Source organism: Eubalaena glacialis, chromosome 4 (assembly GCF_028564815.1).
Source record: "Eubalaena glacialis isolate mEubGla1 chromosome 4, mEubGla1.1.hap2.+ XY, whole genome shotgun sequence".
In the NCBI taxonomy this organism is placed as follows: Eukaryota; Metazoa; Chordata; class Mammalia; order Artiodactyla; family Balaenidae; genus Eubalaena; species Eubalaena glacialis.
The window spans coordinates 172,846,477-172,867,704 of record NC_083719.1 but is presented as its reverse complement, the minus strand read 5'-3'; the positions used below and the strand labels follow the sequence as shown (position 1 = coordinate 172,867,704).

General features: G+C 39.1%; 1 protein-coding gene across 1 annotated transcript; it reads right to left on the bottom strand.

Moving 5' to 3' along the window:
- Positions 1–482: 482 nt before the first annotated feature.
- LOC133091183 (zinc finger protein 709-like) lies at positions 483–20,794 on the bottom strand. The gene is made up of 4 exons (XM_061190169.1): positions 20,664–20,794; positions 3,458–3,584; positions 2,469–2,529; positions 483–2,087 (listed from the first exon to the last, which is right to left on the bottom strand). Exons 1-4 carry the CDS (start codon positions 20,700–20,702, stop codon positions 608–610), a joined length of 1,707 nt encoding a protein of 568 aa, XP_061046152.1. The 5' UTR covers positions 20,703–20,794; the 3' UTR covers positions 483–607.
- Positions 20,795–21,228: the final 434 nt, after the last annotated feature.

Sequence of the window (21,228 nt, the reverse complement as noted above, 5' to 3'; positions counted from 1 at the left end):
TTTACTAGCAAGGAAAATGAAATAAGGCTCTTCTGGCCAAGACAAGAGATTTTCTCATAAGAAGGATGGACTATATATGGGTAAGGAATATCCAATACCTGGCACTACAGGAGGCCAGTATGAAAATCCCAACAAATACCAAAATGTCATTTATCAATAGCCCCACACAAAATAATCAAAACATAAAAATTAAACCAACCTGCATATTAGAAATACATGTCAATTCAACCATGGATACAACAGGCTTCAAAATGAAAAGAAAAAAATGTTTACTGATTTAAGGGCAAAACAATCCCGGTTAATCATTATGTAGTATTGCTTACAGAGTACTTACAGAATTCTCTCACTTCAGTGTTCATTTCTGAACGTAAGTAGTAAATATCCAATTGAGAGATCCCCTTTAAGAATGAGGCACTGATAAAGACAATATAACTCTAAGAATTATTTTCATGTTTTTTTTTCTGGAACATTATACATGGATTAATTTGTAACAGGCTTTCTCAGATTTCTTACACATATAGGGTTTCTTTCCAGTGGGAGTTTTCACATGTAAGAATGAAGGCCGACTGATGTTTTCCCCACATTGCTTACATTGAAGAGGTTTCTATTAAGTATGAGATCTTTCATGCCTTCGAAAGGAATTGGGTCGACTGAAGGCTTTCCCACATTCTCTACATTTGTAGGGTTTCTCACCAGTGTGTATTCTCACGTGCCCTCGAAAGGTAGTGCGATAAATGAAGGCTTTCCCACATTCTATACATTCATAAGGTTTCTCTCCAGTGTGAGTTTTTTCATGTGTTCGAAAGGATGTGTAACAACTGAAGGCTCTGCCACATTGTTTACATTCGTAGGGTTTCTCTCCTGTGTGAGTTCTTTGATGTATTCGAAATGAACTGGGAAAATTGAATGCTTTCCCACATTCCTTACACTTATAAGGTCCATCTCCAGTGTGCATTATCATGTGTGTTCGAACACTTGAGGGAGAAATGAAGGCTTTCCCACATTCTTTACATTTATAGGGTTTCTCTCCAGTGTGCTTTCTCACGTGTCCTTGAAAGGTTGTGCGATAAATGAAGGTTTTCCCACATTCTGTACATTCATAGGGTTTCTCTCCAGTGTGAGTTCTTTCGTGTATTCGAAAGGAACTGGGCCAACTGAAAGTTTTACCACACTGTTTACATTCATATGGTTTCTCTCCAGTGTGAGTCCTTTCATGTGATCGAAATGAACTGGGACAAATGAAGGCTTTCCCACATTCCTTACATTTATAAGGTCCATCTCCAGTGTGTGTTATCATGTGTGTACGAACGCTTGAAAGAGAAATGAAGGCTTTACCACATTCCTTACATTCATAGGGTTTCTCTCCAGTGTGAATTCTTTCATGTATTCGCAAACCTAGAGGAGAACTGAAGGTTTTCTCACATTGTTTACATTCATATTGTTTCTCTGCAGTGTGAATCCTTTCATGTCTTCGAAAGGAACTGGGACAACTGAGGGCTTTACCACACTGCTTACATTCATAGGGTTTTTCTCCAGTGTGACTTCTTTCATGTATTCGCAAACCTAGAGGAGACCTGAGGGATTTACCACACTGTTTACATACGAAGGGTTTCTCTCCAGTGTGAGTTCTTTCATGTGCTCGAAATGAAGTGGAACAACTAAAGGCTTTCCCACATTCCTTACATTTATAGGGTCCTTCTCCAGTGTGTGTTATCATGTGTCTTCGAAAGGTTGTGAGCCATGTGAAGGCTTTCCCACATTCCTTACATTCATAGGGTTTCTCTCCAGTGTGAGTCCTTTCATGTCTGTGAACAGATTTGCGGTAACTGAAGGCTTTCCCACATTCCTTGCATTTATATGGCTTCTCCTCATATTCATGATACTCATATGGTTTGTGTCCACTGTGAGATCTGATGTGCCTATTAAGGAATGAATGACGCATGAAGACTTTCCCACACACATTACATTCACATGGTTTTACTCCAGAAAGAGTTTTCTGGTTCAGATTAAGATTTGGAATCTGGCTGACAGTTTCTCCATCTTGATTACCTTCTTTGCTCTCACACAGTTTTTCTACCATATGACTTCTGTAAAAAATGAGAAATTATTAATGATTTCTTTAACAATTTTACATTTATTAGTAGGGTATTAGAATTACATTTTTATATTTTATAGCAAAAGGGAAGGTTTTTTGCCCTTTCTGAATTTTTGAGGCTGATTTATACTGAAAGCTCTGTAAGAGGACGTGACATAGCTATTATGAAAACAATAATATTAATATATTGGGTTTCTTAATATTGTTTCCAAAAACACTGGACATCTATGTCATGTTTAAGTAAATGTTTTCGGTGAAAAAAAATTTAAGGATAACTTTGAAGCTGGGGTTGTTTTTTTGCTTATTTTAAAAAGTTTATGACATACCAGGATTCTCATGTGGCACACTGCTATCTATTGTGTGTGTGACTCACCTTAGTTTTCTCCCTTGGGTTTTGTACCAATCTTCAATGTTATGATTGTCCCATTTTTTTCCTAAAATGCAGACCCAGAAAAATAATGCAAATTATTGGAAATTATAGAAAAATATTAGATTCTAAGTCCACGATGAGCTGTGACCATGCTTAGTTTATTTACCAATGTACAGCAGTCCCCCCTTACCCACAGTTTCTCTTTCTGTGGTGTCAGTTACCTACAGTCAATTGCAGTCTGAAAATATTAATTTAAACTGTGCACCCTTCCAAGCAGTATGATGAAATCTTGCAACGTCCCACTCTGTCCTGTCCAGGATGTGAATCATCCCTTTGTTCAGTGTATCCATGCTGTATGTGCTACCTGCCCATCAGCCACTTAGTAGCCATCTCAGTTTTCAGATCACTGTGGTGGTATTGCAGTGCCTGTGTTCAAGTAATCCTTATTTTAATTAATGATGGCCCCAAAGCACAAGAATAGTGATATTGGTAATTAGGATATGCCAAAGAAAAGTTATAAAGTGCTTCAAGTGAAAAGATGAAAGTTCTTGATTTAAGGGAAAAAAAAAATCATACACTGATGTTGCTAAGATCTATAGGAAAAATGAATCTTCTATCGTGAAATTGTGAAGAAGGAAAAAGAAATTGCTCTTAGTTTTGCTGTCTGATCTCAAACTGCAAAAGTTATGGACACTTAACACTTAGGCATGTTAAGTTCATGTCTATTATATGTGCTCTATTCTTAGTTATTATTATCAATTTCTTACTGTGCACCAAATTTCTAAATTAAACTTATTACCATAGGTATGTATGTATAGGATTCAGTACTATCTGCAGTTTCAGGCATCCACTGGTGGTCTTGGAATGTATCCCCTGCAGATAAGGGGGGACTACTGTATTCCTTTTCCATATTCCACATCTTGGAACAGTGTTGATGGGCAAGAAATACTTGTTCTCTAACTGAAGAAGTGAAGGAATGTTGTCATGCTTACCTACTGAGGCCAGGTTCCTCAAGGTTTCCTGCATCACATCTCTGTAAAGTTTCTTCTGCGAAGGATTCAGTAAAGCCCACTCCTCCTGGGTGAAGTTCACAGCCACATCCTCGAAGGTCACTGGGTCCTAAAACATCCCAAATATGTTTCCAGTAAGATGTGCGAGTCTGACAGAACTGGGGATTTGTACTCAATTTACAGGAAGATTACATATGATTCTGTCGCCTTCAAACATTTATTTTATGTCTTGGTCATCAGAAACTGACTCTACGTCCTTACTTACTTCATGAATTTAACAGCATAATGAACACATGCAAATTATTTATTCATTTTCACTATGATCACTTTAAATGTTATTGCTCTCTGATGTCAGGGTCTAGAGCACCTTGGAGAAATGAGAGAAATGCTACACAAATGAATCAAATATCATTTTAAACACATCAATCTCTTGTGGAAAAAACTCATCTCCTTTGTTATTACACACCATTTAACTCAGTACACTCCACTGATGTATGAGGTCAAATCTGCAGAAGTTTTTAAGGAATAAAACACAGTGATGAACTGGAAGCTTTTTCTTCTATTCCCATCACCAAACATGAGAGTCCAGGAGGCCTGTGGCAATCCAACTTGTGACAAGGATCAGTTTGCCATACTGGCCTGAGAATTACTCCAGGTGATTAGAAATAGCCAGGTGCAACTGGCTAGATTAAAATATTCTTGTAAAGAAGTAGTACTTTTAGCTTGTGTAAAATTTATTGCAGACTCATTTTCTCCATTCTCTCTCTGTCCCATTCATGGAGCTAGGAAGTTATTCAGAACTTAAGGCTCAGACAACTTCACATGATATGACATGCTAAAAAGACAAAATTACTTAGACCTCCACAAAACCCTATACACAATGAGCCTCAGGGCTGCTTCTCACCAGTTTTTAGCACACACAGGCACACATAATGAAATGATAAAGTGCTAAAAGATTTCTTTTTGGTCAAAGCCCTTGCTAAATAACCTTGAGGAACAGGTTAAGAGCTGCATATTGCACAGGAATTCACTACACTCCACAAAGGTCTGATGGTGAATCTGCCCATGATTATATAACACATAAAGGATTCACAGCGCTTTCCTCCAAAGAATGTAAAACCTCCATTCTCTAATTTCAGGTGGAAGTTTCCTGGCCAGCCACTCCAGAGGCAATCCTCCCAACATCTCTCATTTCTGAGCTCCCATATGGTGCACAGAAGCATAACAGCCCAGCCCCGAGTATAGGAATACGTAAGTTGATGACACCACACACTGCCAATAGTGTACAAAAGGGTTTATTACTTCCATAATTGAGGTCTCTGGGGAGTAAGGCAGGCCTCTCAAGAAGGCATGAAATGGCTTGAGACTGTAAGGAAAAGTACATGGACTTATTTTTTAGTTGAGGTTGTGGGTGGACTGAAGAGAGAGTTCACATACAAGGGCAGGAGCAGGCATGAATTGAATCTCTTGTCACTGCCAAAGGAAGGATAACTAAGGCTTTCCTATCATCATGGATACATGTGGGTCACAAGAGGAGGAAGGAGGGATGAGGCTTCAAAGCTGTCAGCAGTCAAACATAAAAAACTGGAGACAGAAACTTCTCTTTTCTTGTTCATTGTATAATGAACTTAGAAACCATCATTCCTAACCTCACAAGAAAAAAAACAAAGAACTGAAGACACAGAGCAAACCACTGTTTCCAAAATTGGAAAGACAGAAAGAAGCTATTTTGAAACAGCTATTCTTAACAAGGCCTATCCTCAAAAGAGACTATTTCACCAGGGCCTAATGCAAAGACAAAAAAGAATACAACATCTAAGAACCTTGGAACAATGACAGCAGGTGTAAAATACACACAATGAGAATATCTGATAGAAAAGCAGAAAGGAACAAAAAAATAAGTGAAGCAATCATCACTGAGATTTTCCTAACATTAGTGATAGACAGCAAACTGCAGATCCAGGAAGCTAAGAAAAACACAAAACATGAAAAACAAAAAAAGAGCGCCAAAAACTGCACTGCCAAGCACATCATTTTCAACTGGAGAAAAATCAAAGACAAAGGGAACATTCTGAAAGAAGCCAGAGGGAAAAAACAAACCTTAGTTTTACTTAAGGATAAGAATTAAATCAGACCTCTTTTCAAAAACTATGCAAACAAGAAATATCATATAACTGGAATCACACTGTATTTATCCTTTGGAATCTGGGTTCTTTCACTTAGTAATAAATATATATATAAGATTTATCCATGTTGTTGCATATATTAATAGTTCATTACTTTTTATTGCTGAGTAGGATTGCATTGTACGGATGTACTATAATTTATTCATTCACCAGATGACATCTCAGTTGTTTCCAGGTTTTGGTGATTATGAATAAAGCTGCTGTAAACATTCACATACCAAAAACAAACAAAACAACAACAAAAAAACCCCAACTATGCAAGCAAGAAGAGAATGGAATGAAATATTTAAAGTGCACAAGGTAAAAAACACCATCCTACAACTCTGTGTCAAGCAAAATTATTCTTCAAAAGTGAGGGAGAATATTTTATAATAACCTATATGGGAAAAGAATCTGGAAAATAATTACATATATATAAATAAAACAACTGAATATATATATAATAACTGAATAACTTTGCTGTATACCTGAAACGAACACACACTATAAATCAACTATACTTCAATAAAAAAAATATAAAAAAGCTGATAAGCCTTTGTAATAAAAAAAAAAAATCTCTAGGACTGCTGCATCTCAGGAAAAAAAAGTGACAGAGAAATACTTTCTGAGAAAAGTTGAGGAACTCTGACATCAATACACCTGGTTTTACAAGAAACAGTAAAAGAAATTCATTAGAAGGTACAGGCATACCTTGGAGACAATGAGGGTTCAGTTCCAGACTACCACAATAAAGCAAATCACATGAATTTTTTGGTTTGCCAGTGCATGTAAAAGTTATGTTTATACTATTCTGTACTCTGTTAAGTGTGCACTAGCGTTATGTATAAAAATACAATGTACATACCTTAATTTAAAAATACTTTATTGCTGGGATAGGGAGGGTGGGAGGGAGGGAGATGCAGGAGGGAGAAGATATGGGAACATATGTGTATGTATAACTGATTCACCTTGTTATAAAGCAGAAACTAACACACCATTGTGAAGCAATTATACCCAATAAAGATGTTTAAAAAAATACTTTATAGCTAAAAAATGCTAACCATCATCAGAGCCTTCAGCAAGTGGTGGCAGTAACATCAAAGATTACTGATCACAGACCACCATAACAAATGTAACAAAAATTTGAAATATTGTGAGAATTACCAAAATGTGACAGACACACAAAGTGAGCAAATGCTATTGAAAAAAAGGTGCCAATAGATTTGCTTCACACAGGGTTACAACCAACCTTCAACTTGCAAAAAATGCATTATCTGTAAAGTGCAATAAAGTGAATCGCAATAAAATAAGCTATGTCTGAAAATGATATAAACAGGTGAAACATTAGAAAAGAGGACCCTTTAAGAACTGTTCTCAGTTCACTATAGCTTTGTTGGTCTCATGGACACAAGCCCCACTGGTTTTCAAAGCTAGATGTTTTGGGACTTCCCTGGTGGTCCAGTGGTTATAAGATTCTGCCCTTCCACTGCAGGGGGCGTGGCACGGGTTCCATCCCTGATCAGGGAACTAAGATCCCACATGCTGTGCGGTTGTGCCCCTCACCCCTGAAAGGCTAGATGTTTGGGGTCTTGTCTTCATGTGTGACTCGTAAAAGCTGGGGTGCCAAGTGTGGGATCTAAACCCTTTGCTCCTAAGGAGAAGTCTGGAGTTTTGAGTCCCTTCCTGAAGGTGGGGTGCCATGCGGGGGGGGGGGGGGGTTATGGTAAGACTGTGCCTCAGCTTCCACCCACTTTGATGTGGGTGTTCTCATTTGCCCTATGCATAGGGAATGGCCAGTTATGGGCAACGAGAGATGAGCTGCTGCATGTTCCTGTATGCATGACAATGTCTGCTGCTGCCCTGCCGGATCACACCCCAGGCTCTCCGGGCTGTCTCTGCACAGCTAGACTGAGTCCTCTCCCAGGGCCTGTCTGCCCGGGATTCCTGGGGTGCTGCCCTGTGTGCACAAGGACAATGGTTGCTTCCAGCTGCCCCACCAAGATCACACTCAAGACCCTTGGTCTTTGTGTCCAGACCGAGTCTTTTCCCAGGGCCCAGTTGGCCCAGATCTCCCACCAGGCTGTGGCGTGGAGTGTGCAGGGCCAGGGTATTTGCCCAATTCAGACTGGGGAGTGGCGAGGCAGCAGCTGCCAGTGCCAGGCTCTCTCTGCCCTGATTGTTGACAAGCCAGCATGTGCACACTCCTTGCGAGTAGTGTCTTGGCTTCTCCAGCCCTTCTGACTGTCCCAGTGGCTCTCCAAGCAGCCAAGGGGGCTAGTCTCCTCTCCGCAGGATGCCAGGACTGGGACGCACAGATTGTGGCTCCACCTGCTTGCTCCCCAAGGTGAGGGGCTGCCCGTGTGGACCTTCTCTTCCTTTCAGATCCCTTCCAGGGGCACAGATCCCAACCTGATGTCTTTTTTTCTGTCCTACCCAGTTACATGGAGATCTTTCTTGCAGCTTTGGTTGTACAGAAGTTCTTCTGGGGACCTCCCTGGTGGTCCAGTGGTTAAGACTCTGCACTTCCACTGTAGGGGGCGTGGGTTTGATTCCTGGTTGGGGAACTAAGATCCTGCAAGCTGTGCGGCGTGGGCCAAAAAAAAAAAAAAAAAGTTCTTCTGCCAGGTTCCAGTTAATTTTCTGTGAGAACTGTAGAAGTATTTTTGATGTGTTTGTAGGGGTAGGTGAGTTCCACATCCTCCTACCCTGTCATCTTGATTCCCCTTTCTCCTTTCAAATTATTAAATTATTATGCTATTTGTTATGGTGATCTGTGATCAATGATCTTTGATGTTACTACAATGACTCACTGAAGGCTCAAATGATGATTGATATTTTTTAGCTCTAAAGTATTTTAAAAGTAAGGTATGTACACTTTTTATACATAATGCTATTATACACTTAATAGACCTTGATATAGGGTAAACATAGATTTATATAAACTAGGAAACCAAAATTCATGTGATAATTGCTTCATTGTGATAACTGCTTTATTGCAGTGGACTGAACCTGCAATATCTCTGAGGTATGCCTGTGGTAAATACACAAAACATAAAGGTAAAGGAATCTAAGCATACCAAAAAAGACAAGAATCTAAGCAAGTGAAGAAGACAGGGAAATAGGAATTACAAAACAGCCAGAAGACAGTGAACAAAATAGCAATAAGGACATACCTATCAATAATTACTTTAAATGTAAAAGAAATAATAAATTCTCCCATCAAAACACAAGAGTGGCTGAATGGATTAAAAAAAAAAGACTCACCTATATACTGGCTACAAAAACCTCACCTGAGATAAAAGTGCACATAAAGACTGAAAGAATGGAAAAAATATATTCCTTGCAAATGGAAACCAGAAGAAAGCTGGGGTAGCTATACTTGTAACAGTCAAAATAGACTTAAGACAAAGACTGTTATAAGGGACAAAAAAGGTCATTATATAATGATAAAGAAGTAAATCCAAAAAGAGGATATAACATTTGTAAACATTTATGCGCTCAAAATAGAAACATCTGAATATATAAAACAAAATTTAACAGATCTAAAGGGAGAAGTAGAAAACCATTCAATAACAGAAAGGGACTTTAATACCCCAATTTCATCAGTGGATACATCATTCAGACAGAAAATCAATAAAGAAACACTGGCCTTCAGTGACATATTAGGCCAGTCATTCCGGCCAAAAGCAACAAAATACACAGTCTTCTCAAGGGCACATGGAACATTCTCCAGGAGAGAGCATATGTTAGGCCACAAAACAAGTCTTAATAAATTTAAGATTAAAGTCATATTAAGCATCTTTCCCGACCACAATGCAATACAACTAGAAATCGATTATGAGAAGAAAACTGGAAAATTCACATGTGAAGATTAAACATGATACTGAACAACCAATACGTTAAAGAAATCAAAAGAGAAATTTAAAAAAGTACCTTGAGACAAATGAACTGGAAATATAGTAGAACCCCATTATCTGTGAGGGATACATTCCAAGACACTGAGTGGATGCCTGAAACCATGAATAGTACTTAACCCCACAAATATAATGTTTTTTCCTATACATACACATGCACAAACAGTGTGGATACAACAAACAAAGGGATGATTCATATCCCAGGCAAGATGGAGAAGGATGGCACAAAGTTTTATCACACTCCTCAGGACAATGCACAATTCAAAACTTATCTTAAAAAATGTTTATTTCTGTAATTTTCCATTTAATATTTTCAGAGCACAGTTGACTGCAGATAACTGAAACTGTAAAAAGCAAAGCTGCAGATAAAGGGGGACTATTGTGCAACATACTGAAACTTACAGGATGCAGCAAAAGCATTTCCACGAGGGAAGTTCATAGTGACACTGATAAATCAAGAAACAAAAAAGATCTCAAAAAACCTAACTTTACACCTCAAGGAATTAGAAAAAGAAGAAAAAACAAATGCCAAAGTTAATAAAATGAAGGAAATAACAAAGATCATAGTGGAAATAAATGAAAAAGACTAAAAAGAGAGTAAAAAAAAAATCAATGAAACTAAGATCTTTCAAAATATAAGACAGATATCCAGTAGAGATGGCGGAGAAATAAGACGTGGAGATCACCTTCCTCCGCACAAATACACCAAAAATACATCTACATGTGGAACAACTCCTACAGAACACCTACTAAACGCTGGCAGAAGACCTCAGACTTCCCAGAGGGCAAGAAACTCCCCACGTACCTGGCCAGGTGGCTGACAGGGTCTTGGTGCTCCGGCCTGGTGCCAGGCCTGAGCCTCTGAGGTGGGAGAGCCGAGTTCAGTACACTGGACCACCAGAGACCTCCCGGCCCCATGTAATATCAATCGGCGAGAGCTCTCCCAGAGATCTCTGTCTCAACCCTAAGACCCAGCTCCACTCAATGGCCAGCAAGCTCCAGTGATGGACACCCCATGCCAAACAACTAGCAAGACAGGAACACAACCTGACCCATTAGCAGAGAGACTGCCTAAAATCATACTAAGTTCACAGACACCCCAAAACACACCACTGGACACGGCCCTGCCCACCAGAAAGACAAGATACAGCCCCACCCACCAGAACACAGGCACCAGTCTTCTCTACCAGGAAGCCTACACAAGCCCCTGAACCAACCTTAACCACTGGGGGCAGACACCAAAAACAATGGGAACTACGAACCTGTAGCCTGCAAAAAAGAGACACTAAACACAGTAAGTTAAACAAAATGAGAAGACAGAGGAATATGAAGGAACAAGGTAAAAACACACCAGACCAAACAAATGAAGAGGAAATAGGCAGCCTACCTGAAAAAGAATTCAAAGTAATGATAGAAAAGATGATCCAAAAACCTTGGAAATAGAATGAAGAAAATACAAGAAATGTTTAACAAGGACCTAGAAGGACTAAAGAGCAAACAAACAACGATGAACAACACAATAAATGAAATTAAAAATTCTCTAGAAATAATCAATAGCAGAATAAATGAGGCAGAAGAAAGGATAAGTGACCTGGAAGATAAAATAGTGGAAATAACTGCTGCAGAGCAGAATAAAGAAAAAAGAATGAAAAGAATTGAGGACAGTCTCAGAGACCTCTGGGACAACATTAAATGTACCAACATTCGAATTATAGGGGTCCCAGAAGAAGAAGAGAAAAAGGGTTTGAGAAAATATTTGAAGAGATTATAGTTGAAAACTTCCCTAACATGGGAAAGGAAATAGTCAATCAAGTCCAGGAAGCAGAGAGAGTCCCATACAGGATAAATCCAAGGAGAAACACACCAAGACACATATTAATCAAACGATCAAAAATTAAATACAAAGAAAAAATATTAAAAGCAGCAAGGGAAAAACAACAAATAACATACAAGGGAATCCCCATAAGCTTAACAGCTGATCTTTCAGCAGAAACTCTGCAAGCCAGAAAGGAGTGACAGGACATATTTAAAGTGATGAAAGGGAAAAACCTACAAGCAAGATTACTCTACCCAGCAAGGATCTCATTCAGATTAGACAGAGAAATTAAAACCTTTACAGATAACCAAAAGCTAAGAGAATTCAGCACCACCAAACCAGGTTTACAACAAATGTTAAAGGAACTTCTCTAGGCAGGAAACACGAGAAGGAAAAGACCTAAAAAACAAACCCGAAACAGTTAAGAAAATGGTAATAGGAACATACATATTGATAATTACCTTAAATGTAAATGGATTAAATGCTCCAACCAAAAGACACAGACTGGTTGAATGGATACGAAAACAAGACCCATTTATATGCTGTCTACAAGAGACCCAATTCAGACCTAGGGACACACACAGAAAGTGAGGGGATGGAAAAAGATATTCCATGCAAAGGGAAATCAAAAGAAAGCTGGAGTAGCAATTCTCATATCAGACAAAATAGACTTTAAAATAAAGACTATTACAAGAGAGAAAGAAGGACACCACATAATGATCAAGGGATCAATCCAAGAAGAAGATATAACAATTGTAAATATTTACACACCCAACATAGGAGCACCTCAATACATAAGGCAAATGCTAACAACCATAAAAGGGGAAATCGACAGTAACACAATCATAGTAGGGGACTTTAACACCCCACTTTCACCAATGGACAGATCATCCAAAATGAAAATAAATAAGGGAACACAAGCTTCAAATGATACATTAAACAAGATGGACTTAATTGATATTTATAGGACATTCCATCCAAAAACAACAGAATACACTTTCTTCTCAAGTGCCCATGGAACATTCTCGAGGATAGACCATATCTTGGATCACAAATCAAGCCTTGGTAAATATAGGAAACTGAAATCGTATCAAGTGTCTTTTCCGACCACAATGCTATAAGACTAGATATCAATTACAGGAAAAAATCTGTAAAAAATACAAACACATGGAGGCTAAACAATACACTACTTGATAACCAAGAGATCTCTGAAGAAGTCAAAGAGGAAATCAAAAAATACCTAGAAACAAGTGACAATGAAAACATGATGACCCAAAACCTATGGGATGCAGATAAAGCAATTCTAAGAGGGAAGTTTATAGCAATACAATCCTACCTCAAGAAACAAGAAACAAGCAATACAATCCTACCTCAAATAAAACAACCTAACCTTACACCTAAAGCAATTAGAGAAAGAAGAACAAAAAAACCCAAAGTTAGCAGAAGGAAAGAAATCATAAAGATCAGATCAGAAATAAATGAAGGAAATGATAGCAAAGATCAATAAAACTAAAAGCTGGTTCTTTGAGAAAATAAACAAAATTGATAAACCATTAGCCAGACTCATCAAGAAAAAAAAAGGAGAAAATTCAAATTAACAGAATTAGAAATGAAAAAGGAAAAGTAACAACTGACACTGCAGAAATACCAAGGATCATGAGAGACTACTGCAAGCAACTATATGCGAATAAAATGGACAACCTGGAAGAAATGGACAAATTCTTAGAAAAGCACCACCTTCCAAGACTGAACCAGGAAGAAAGAGAAAATATAAACAGGCCACTCACAAGCACTGAAATTGAAACTGTGACTAAAAATCTTCCAACAAACAAAAGCCCAGGACCAGATGGCTTCACAGAGGAGTTCTATCAAATATTTAGAGAAGAGCTAACACCTATCCTTCTCCAACTCTTCCAAAACATAGCAGAGGGGAGGACCCCTGATACCAAAACCAGACAAAGATGTCACAAAAAAAGAAAACTACAGGCCAATATCACTGATGACCATAGAAGCAAAAATCCTCAACAAAATACCAGCAAACAGAATCCAAAAGCACTTTAAAAGGATCATACACCATGATCAAGTGGGGTTTATCCCAGGAATGCAAGGATTCTTGAGTATACGCAAATCAATCAATGTGATACACCATATTAACAACCTGAAGGATAAAAACCATATGATAATCTCAACAGATGCAGAAAAAGCTTTCAACAAAATTCATTTATGATAAAATCTCTCCATTTATGATAAAATCTCTCCAGAAAGTAGGCATTGAGGGAACTTACCTCAACATAATAAAGGCAATATATGACAAACCCACAGCGAACATCGTTCTCAACGGTGAAAAACTGAATCCATTTCCTCTAAGATCAGGAACAAGACAAGGTTGCCCACTCTCACCACTATTATTCAACATAGATTTGGAAGTTTTAGCCACAGCAGTAAGAGAAGAAAAAGAAATAAAAGGAATCCAAATCAGAAAAGAAGAAGTAAAACTGTCCCTCCCTGCTTGCAGATGACATGATACTATACATAGAGAATCCTAAAGATGCTTCCAGAAAACTACTAGAGCTAATCAGTGAATTTGGTAAAGTAGCAGGATGCAAAATCAATACACAGAAATCTCTGGCATTCCTATATACTAACGATGAAAAATGTGAAAGAGAAACTAAGGAATCACTCCCATTTACCATTGCAACAAAAAGAGTAAAATACCTAGGATTAAACCTATCTAAGGAGACAAAAGACCTGTATGCAGAAAACTGTAAGACACTGAGGAAATAAAGATGGTACAAACAGATGGAGATATATATATACCATGTTCTTGGATTTGAAGAATCAACATTTTGAAAATGACTATACTACCCAAAGAAACCTACAGATTCAATGCAATCCCTATCAAACTACCAGTAGCATTTTTCACAGAACTAGAACAAAAAATTTTACAATTACTATGGAAACACAAAAGACCCCGAATAGGCAAAGCAATCATGAGAAAGAAAAATGGAGCTAAGGAATCAGGCTCCCTGACTTCAGACTATACTACAAAGCTACAGTAATCAAGACAATATGGTACTGGCACAAAAACAGATATATAGATCAATGGAACAGGATAGAAAGCCCAAAGATAAACCCACGCACCTATGGTCACCCTATCTTTGACAAAGGAGGCAAGAATATATCATGGAGAAAAGACAGCCCTCTTCAATAAGTGGAGCTGAGAAAACTGGACAGCTACCTGTAAAAGTATGAAATTAGAACACTCCCTAACACCATACACAAAAATAAACTCAAAATGGATTAAAGACCTAAATGTAAGGCCAAACACTATAAAACTCTTAGAGGAAAACATAGGCAGAACACTGTATGACATAAATCACAGCAAGATCCTTTTTGACCCACCTCCTAGAGAAATGGAAATAAAAACAAAATTAAACAAACGGGACCTAATGAAACTTAAAAACCTTTGCACAGCAAAGGAAACCATAAACAAGATGAAAAGACAACCCTCAGAATGGGAGAAAACATTTGCAAACAAAGTAACGGAGAAAGGATTTACTTCCAAAATATACAAGCAGCTCATGCAGCTCAATATCAAAAAAACAAACAACCCAATCCAAAAATGGGCAGAAGACCTAAGTAGACATTTCTCCAAAGAAGATATACAGATTGCCAACAAACACATGAAAGGATGCTCAACATCACTAATCGTTAGACAAATGCACATCAAAACTACAATGAGGTATCGCCTCACACCGTTCAGAATAGCCATCATCAAAAAATCTACAAACAATAAATGCTGAAGAGGGTGTGGAGAAAAGGGAACCCTCTTGCACTGTTGGTGGGAGTGTAAATTGATACAGCCACTATGGAGAACAGTATGGAAGATCCTTAAAAAACTAAAAATAAAGCTACCATATGACCCAGCAATCCCACTACTGGGCATATACCCTGAGAAAACCATAATTCAAAAAGAGTCATGTACCACAATGTTTACTGCAGCACTATTTACAATAGCCAGGACACGGAAGCAACCTAAATGTCCATCGACAGATGAATGGAAAAAGAAGATGTGGCACATATATACAATAGAATATTACTCAGCCATAAAGAAAAATGAAATTGAGTTATTTGTCATGAGGTATATGAACCTAGAGTTTGTCATACAGAGTGAAGTAAGTCAGAAAGAGAAAAACAAATACCGTATGCTAACACACATGTATGGAATCTAAAAAAAAAAAAGGTTCTCATGAACCTAGGGGCAGGACAGTAATAAAAAAGCAGACATAGAGAATGGACTTGAGGACACGGGGAGGGGGCAAGGTGAGCTGGGATGAAGTGAGAGAGCGGCAGTGACATATATACACTACGAAACGTAAAACAGATAGCTAGTGGGAAGCAACCACATAGCACAGGGAGATCAGCTCCATGTTTTGTGTCCACCTAGAGGGGTGGGATAGGGAGGGTGGGAGGGAGACGCAAGAGGGAGGGGATATGGGAATATATGTATACATATAGCTGATTCACTTTGTTATACAGAAGAAACTAACATAACATTGTAAAGCAATTATACTTCAATAAAGATGTTAAAAAAATAAAAGATAAACTGGAAAACCTTTAGGTAGACTCACGAAGACAAAAAAGAGAAGATCCAAATAAATAAAATCAGGAATGAGGGGCTTCCCTGGTGGCGCAGTGGTTGAGAATCTGCCTGCCAATGCAGGGGACACGGGTTCGAGCCCTGGTCTGGGAAGATCCCACATGCCGCGGAGCAACTGGGCCCGTGAGCCACAACTACTGAGCCTGCGCGTCTGGAGCCTGTGCTCCGCAACGAGAGAGGCCGCGACAGTGAGAGGCCTGTGCACCGCGATGAAGAGTGGCCCCCGCTCGCTGCAACTAGAGAAAACCCTCGTACAGTGACGAAGACCCAACACAGCCAAAAATAAACAAATAAATAAATAAAATAATAAAATAAAAAGATATACAGATGTTAAATAAGCATATGAAAAGAAGCTCAACATCAAATGTCATTGGAAAATTGCAAATAAAACAAATAGATACCACTAAATGCTTATTACAACGGGTAAAATACAAAACACTCAGAATACCAAATATTGATGAAGATGTAAAGCTACACGAATCCTTACTCATTGCTGATGGGAATGGAAAATGGTATGCCTACTTTGGAAGACAGGCGGTTTTTTCACAAAACTAAACATACCCTTATCATAGGATCTAGCTCCTAGATTATACTCCTTGTATATTTATATTTACCCAAATGAGTTGAAAACTTGTCTTCACACAGAAATATGCAAATCAGTGTTTATAGGTGTTTTATGCATAATTGTCAAGACTTAGAGTTAAGCAAGATATCCCTCAATAGTAGAATGAATAAACAACCAGTGGTATATCCATATGATGAAATATTGTTCAGTGATAAAAAGAAATGAGCTATCAAGCCATGAACAGACAAGGAGGAAACTGATGTGTACTGGTTTGTTATAATTTCAAATTTATGCATTTATGGCTTAAGTGAAGTTGTTTTGATCTACTTGTTTATGGCTCAAGTAAAGATGTTTTGGTCCAAGAGTGAATTTGTTTACTTTGGGAGGCCATGTCAGGATGACGCCATCAAAATTGTGCTTATCATTATGAACATGTGGAAGAGTGACAATTATGTGACGGACATTTAAACTTTAAACACCAAGAATTTGTGACAACTTAATTTGAGTGTTCAGTCTGGGTAAGGCTACTCTTTGCTAATCTAAAAAACTCTCAGAAGATTATGAGACACTTGCTCCTGCTGTGGCCAGGTTACTCTTGGATAGCAGTGGAGTTAAACCAAGCAGCAGTCTCAGGAAGAGAAGGGACATATTTGTTTCTGCCTTGGCAAGCCTACTCCTCATAGGCAGTGGTGCAAGCCATGAAATGGTCCCTGGACCAAGCAGCCTACCATGCCTGCCAACACTAGTGCCTTTGTCCAGCAGGGAGGGATCTAAGCGGGCATCTGATACCCAGCTTTTAGTTGGAAGGACTGACGCTATCAAGAACCAATTCATATAAAGGTGCAACTCAACTAAATTTGGACTTTATTTCTTTCATCTTCCCTTTGGCTGGAACAACAGTGTAATTAAACCATCATTGGTTTGGGGTATGTTATGTCGTTACTGGCTTATTAAGAGACATTATCCTATTTGCTATTGGCTTGTGAAATATTATAGATTATAATTCCCGCAGTGAACCTGTGTTAAATAAATTACTAGCAAAGACAGTCTCAGTCTCTGAGCATAATTTGCCTGAACAAAACAGGAAACTTAGAAGCATATCGCTAAGTGAAAGAAGACACTCTGACAAGGCTACATACTGTATGATTCCAAGTACAAGACATTCTGGAAGAGATAAAACTATGAGCCAGTAAAAAGATCTTTGCTTGGGAAGGATTTGGGGGTTTGAGGGAGGGATGAATGGACAGGTGAAGCACAGGGTATCCTTAGCAAAGTTAAACTATTCTATATGATAAAGAAATGATGGACACATGTCATTATACATTTGCCAAAATCCCTACATTGTATAACACACAGAGTCAAGGCTAATATAAACAGTGGACTTTATAGCATTGATATTGATCCATCAATTGTAACAAATATACCATAATAATATGACATGTAAAAAAATAGTACAAACTGTGTGGATGCAGAGGGGTCAAGTGGAAACACCCTGTACTTTCTGATCAATTTTTCTGTAAGCCTAAAATGTTCTAAAAAAACGGAAATCTCACTGTTTCATACCTTACAATTTTTTAAATCCTTTACAAGCATTATTTAAAATTAAGAGAAATTTATATACACCATACTTTCCTACCTAGTAGTCTGTTTTTAATTAACTTTTCCTACTTTAAATTTATTTTAATTTTTCTACATAGGAAATCATTCTAAATTTAATTCTTTAAACACTATTGGGTATAAAACTGCAAACTGTAGAAAGTGAAAAACTTCAAATGTCTTTCTAACTAAAAGGACAAACGACATCATAGTTTGTCCCTCCACTATATTTCACACTCAGGATATGGTCAGGAATGAGTAGCATATTATAATGCATTAGGGGTTTGCATTTAATCCATGAAGAAACCTACTAGGATTTTCAAAGATTTTCCTAAGTTTGAATAGTTTTTCTCATATCAATTAAAACAGAAATTCAATAGTTTTTTTCACTCATCAATACAAGTAGAAATTCACTTGCCTTAAGAATTGTACAGCCTTTTAAATATCAAAGTTCTCTAGGGACAAGCACATACAAAAACTGATCTAAAAATGAAAAGTGTGCCTGAGAACCTAAACATACCCATCTCACAGCTTAAGATTCTGTTGCCTAAAAGGAGGAGAAATTGTTTGGTTCCAGGATTTTCTTGCCTTACACAAATATTTTTCAATCAACTTATATTTTTCAAAGCCTAAGAAATCAAAAATCGTATACACTCACCAAGGAAATAAAATTGTAAACTGCTAACGGAAACTAGAGTTAAAGGACTGAAATATCCAATAGATAAAGGCATCTAAAGAAAAGAAACACAAATATTCAAATCAGCTCAGATAAGAAGCCTGCTTGCCCACAGTTAAGAACGAAAACCCACATTCAGAAAGTTAAACACATTCCCAAGCTTGGGGTCTAGATACCCAGGTTGAGATATAACCCCTAAGGTGGGTCAGTCCCTGGTGAAGGAGGGTAGGGACACCTGAGTAGTCACTGGAGAGAACTCTCCTCACATTCTCACAAGTGAGGAAACTCTCAGGCAGATTCAGTTTAAGATCCGACTTAAACTCCCAAATTCATAAACTTTTTGTCCAGGAGACAGAACTCCTGACCTCAGACTTTTTTAATACACAAAATACACTCCGAGTGCACCTATATCATGGATGCAGAACTCAAACATAAAACATCTAGGCCAAAGAAAACCCCCCACTGCCGGCTCCAGGTGGAAACTTTAGTTTGGAGTCACTGGCCTCAGGCCTCTGCTCCAGTCACAATACTTTGGATCACCAATGATAATTTAAATGACATAAACCCAGTGTTTCAATAATCCAGAAAAATCACTCAACCCAGTGTTTATGTGTAAAGGAAGAGAGAAGACTGTAAGGCAATTTTATTTGTTCAACAGGAAAATCCCAAAACATCTAGTCCTATCGGAAAATGAAGATGTCAATGAATTAATTCCAAAAAAAGAAACTGATTTGTAAACAATCGTATTGGAACACTTCTAGATTTTGCAAGTCTAAGTCCTGATATGCCATTGGAAATCACCCAAAAGACCTCAGAATATTACTACATCCACTAAGGGTGGGGGGGGAAAAAAAAAAAGGAAACAAAAATTTTAATATACAGAATGTAATAATGAAATATTTTTCTGAAATTCACCTTTCTTGCCTCTTTGGAAAAACTTTATACTGTCTCCCAAGGTCTACTGAATAAATAAAATTTACACTTATTTTAAAACTGAGTCTCAAATAAGTGAATAAATCTTTTCAAAGAGAGAAACTCAGGAACGGAGGCAGTGCTGAAAAAAGATCACCCAGGAAAGTTTCTCAAGAGGACCCTCCACGCAAAGGTCTTCCCATAGGATGTCCGTGACCAAGAAAGATTTTGAGAGGAGAGGCACAAGCATTCCATATAACACATTCCAGGTGGTGGTTCTCTGCTTTCCTCTCAAGTAAAATAGCCATAACAATAAATCTTTAAAAACAGCCATCCACGGCTCCGTTGATAAATGATTAAACAATTAAAATACTGCATCGGTTTGAAACGAACCACGGAGAAAAACAGTTAATAGTGATACTATTAACTGCAGAGGGGAAGATGGCATTTGGGAATGCGGGGAAACATCTGTATATTTAGGGATTTATTGCCAGCCCTAGAAAGAGCTAGGCTGGAGGGACAGGGTGGTGGATTTGAGATCCTGCTCCTCAAACATTTAAAAAAGTGAGAGTAAAATGATTCCCCTGGAGAGAAAGGGGGAACCGGACACCCCCAGACCACAGCTGCTCCCACACGTGTACCCCGGAGACCGAGTCACGATTGCCCCGAGTCCCTCCCTATGGCCACCGCGCCGTGTGGGGAGACCCGGGTTCGCAGGGATAGGACAGGACACCCGGGGGTCCCGGCTGTCGACCCAGCCCCTAGGCTGTGTGGCGCGCCACCGGCTGACTCGGGTCCGCAGACTCTGGAGTTGGCCGCGGGGGAGGCCCGGTTCCATCAGTCCCACCGCCCCCCTCTCCCAACACCCGACCCCGCACACTCACCATTTTTCGGTTTCTGGAGTTTCCGGTTGTCCACTCCATGACCGCCGCGGCAAGTGCCGGTCACGGCGACACAGAACGCGGCATAACCACCTGGAGCCTTTAAGGGCAGCAGGAGCTGATGCGGCCACCGCCAGAGCCAGCGGCACTGAGCACTGCAGTCCACGCCTCCGGTGTCATCGGAGCAGCGCCGCCACGTAAAATACCGGCGACTCCCCTGATTGGACAGTTCACAGGGCCCCGCCCCCCCGTGCCTGAGTGACAAGAGGTCGGAGGTCGCGTCTTTGAGCCGACCTTGACCTGGCAGTGGGTGGGAAATGTTCTCTCCAAGCGTCAAACCATAAGGCCACTAAGGCCTGGCACAGAACTGTGACCCTTCACAAACATGGACACTTTTGTGTCCTCACTATTCGGTAATAATGAGGCTGTTCCAGGAATTCCCTGGCCATCCAGTGGTTAGGGCTCCGTGCTTCCACTGCAGGGGGCACGGGTTGGATCCCTGGTCTGGCAACTAAGGTCCCGCAAGCCCCGCAGAGCAGCTCCCACCCTCCCCCCCCCCACCCCCAAA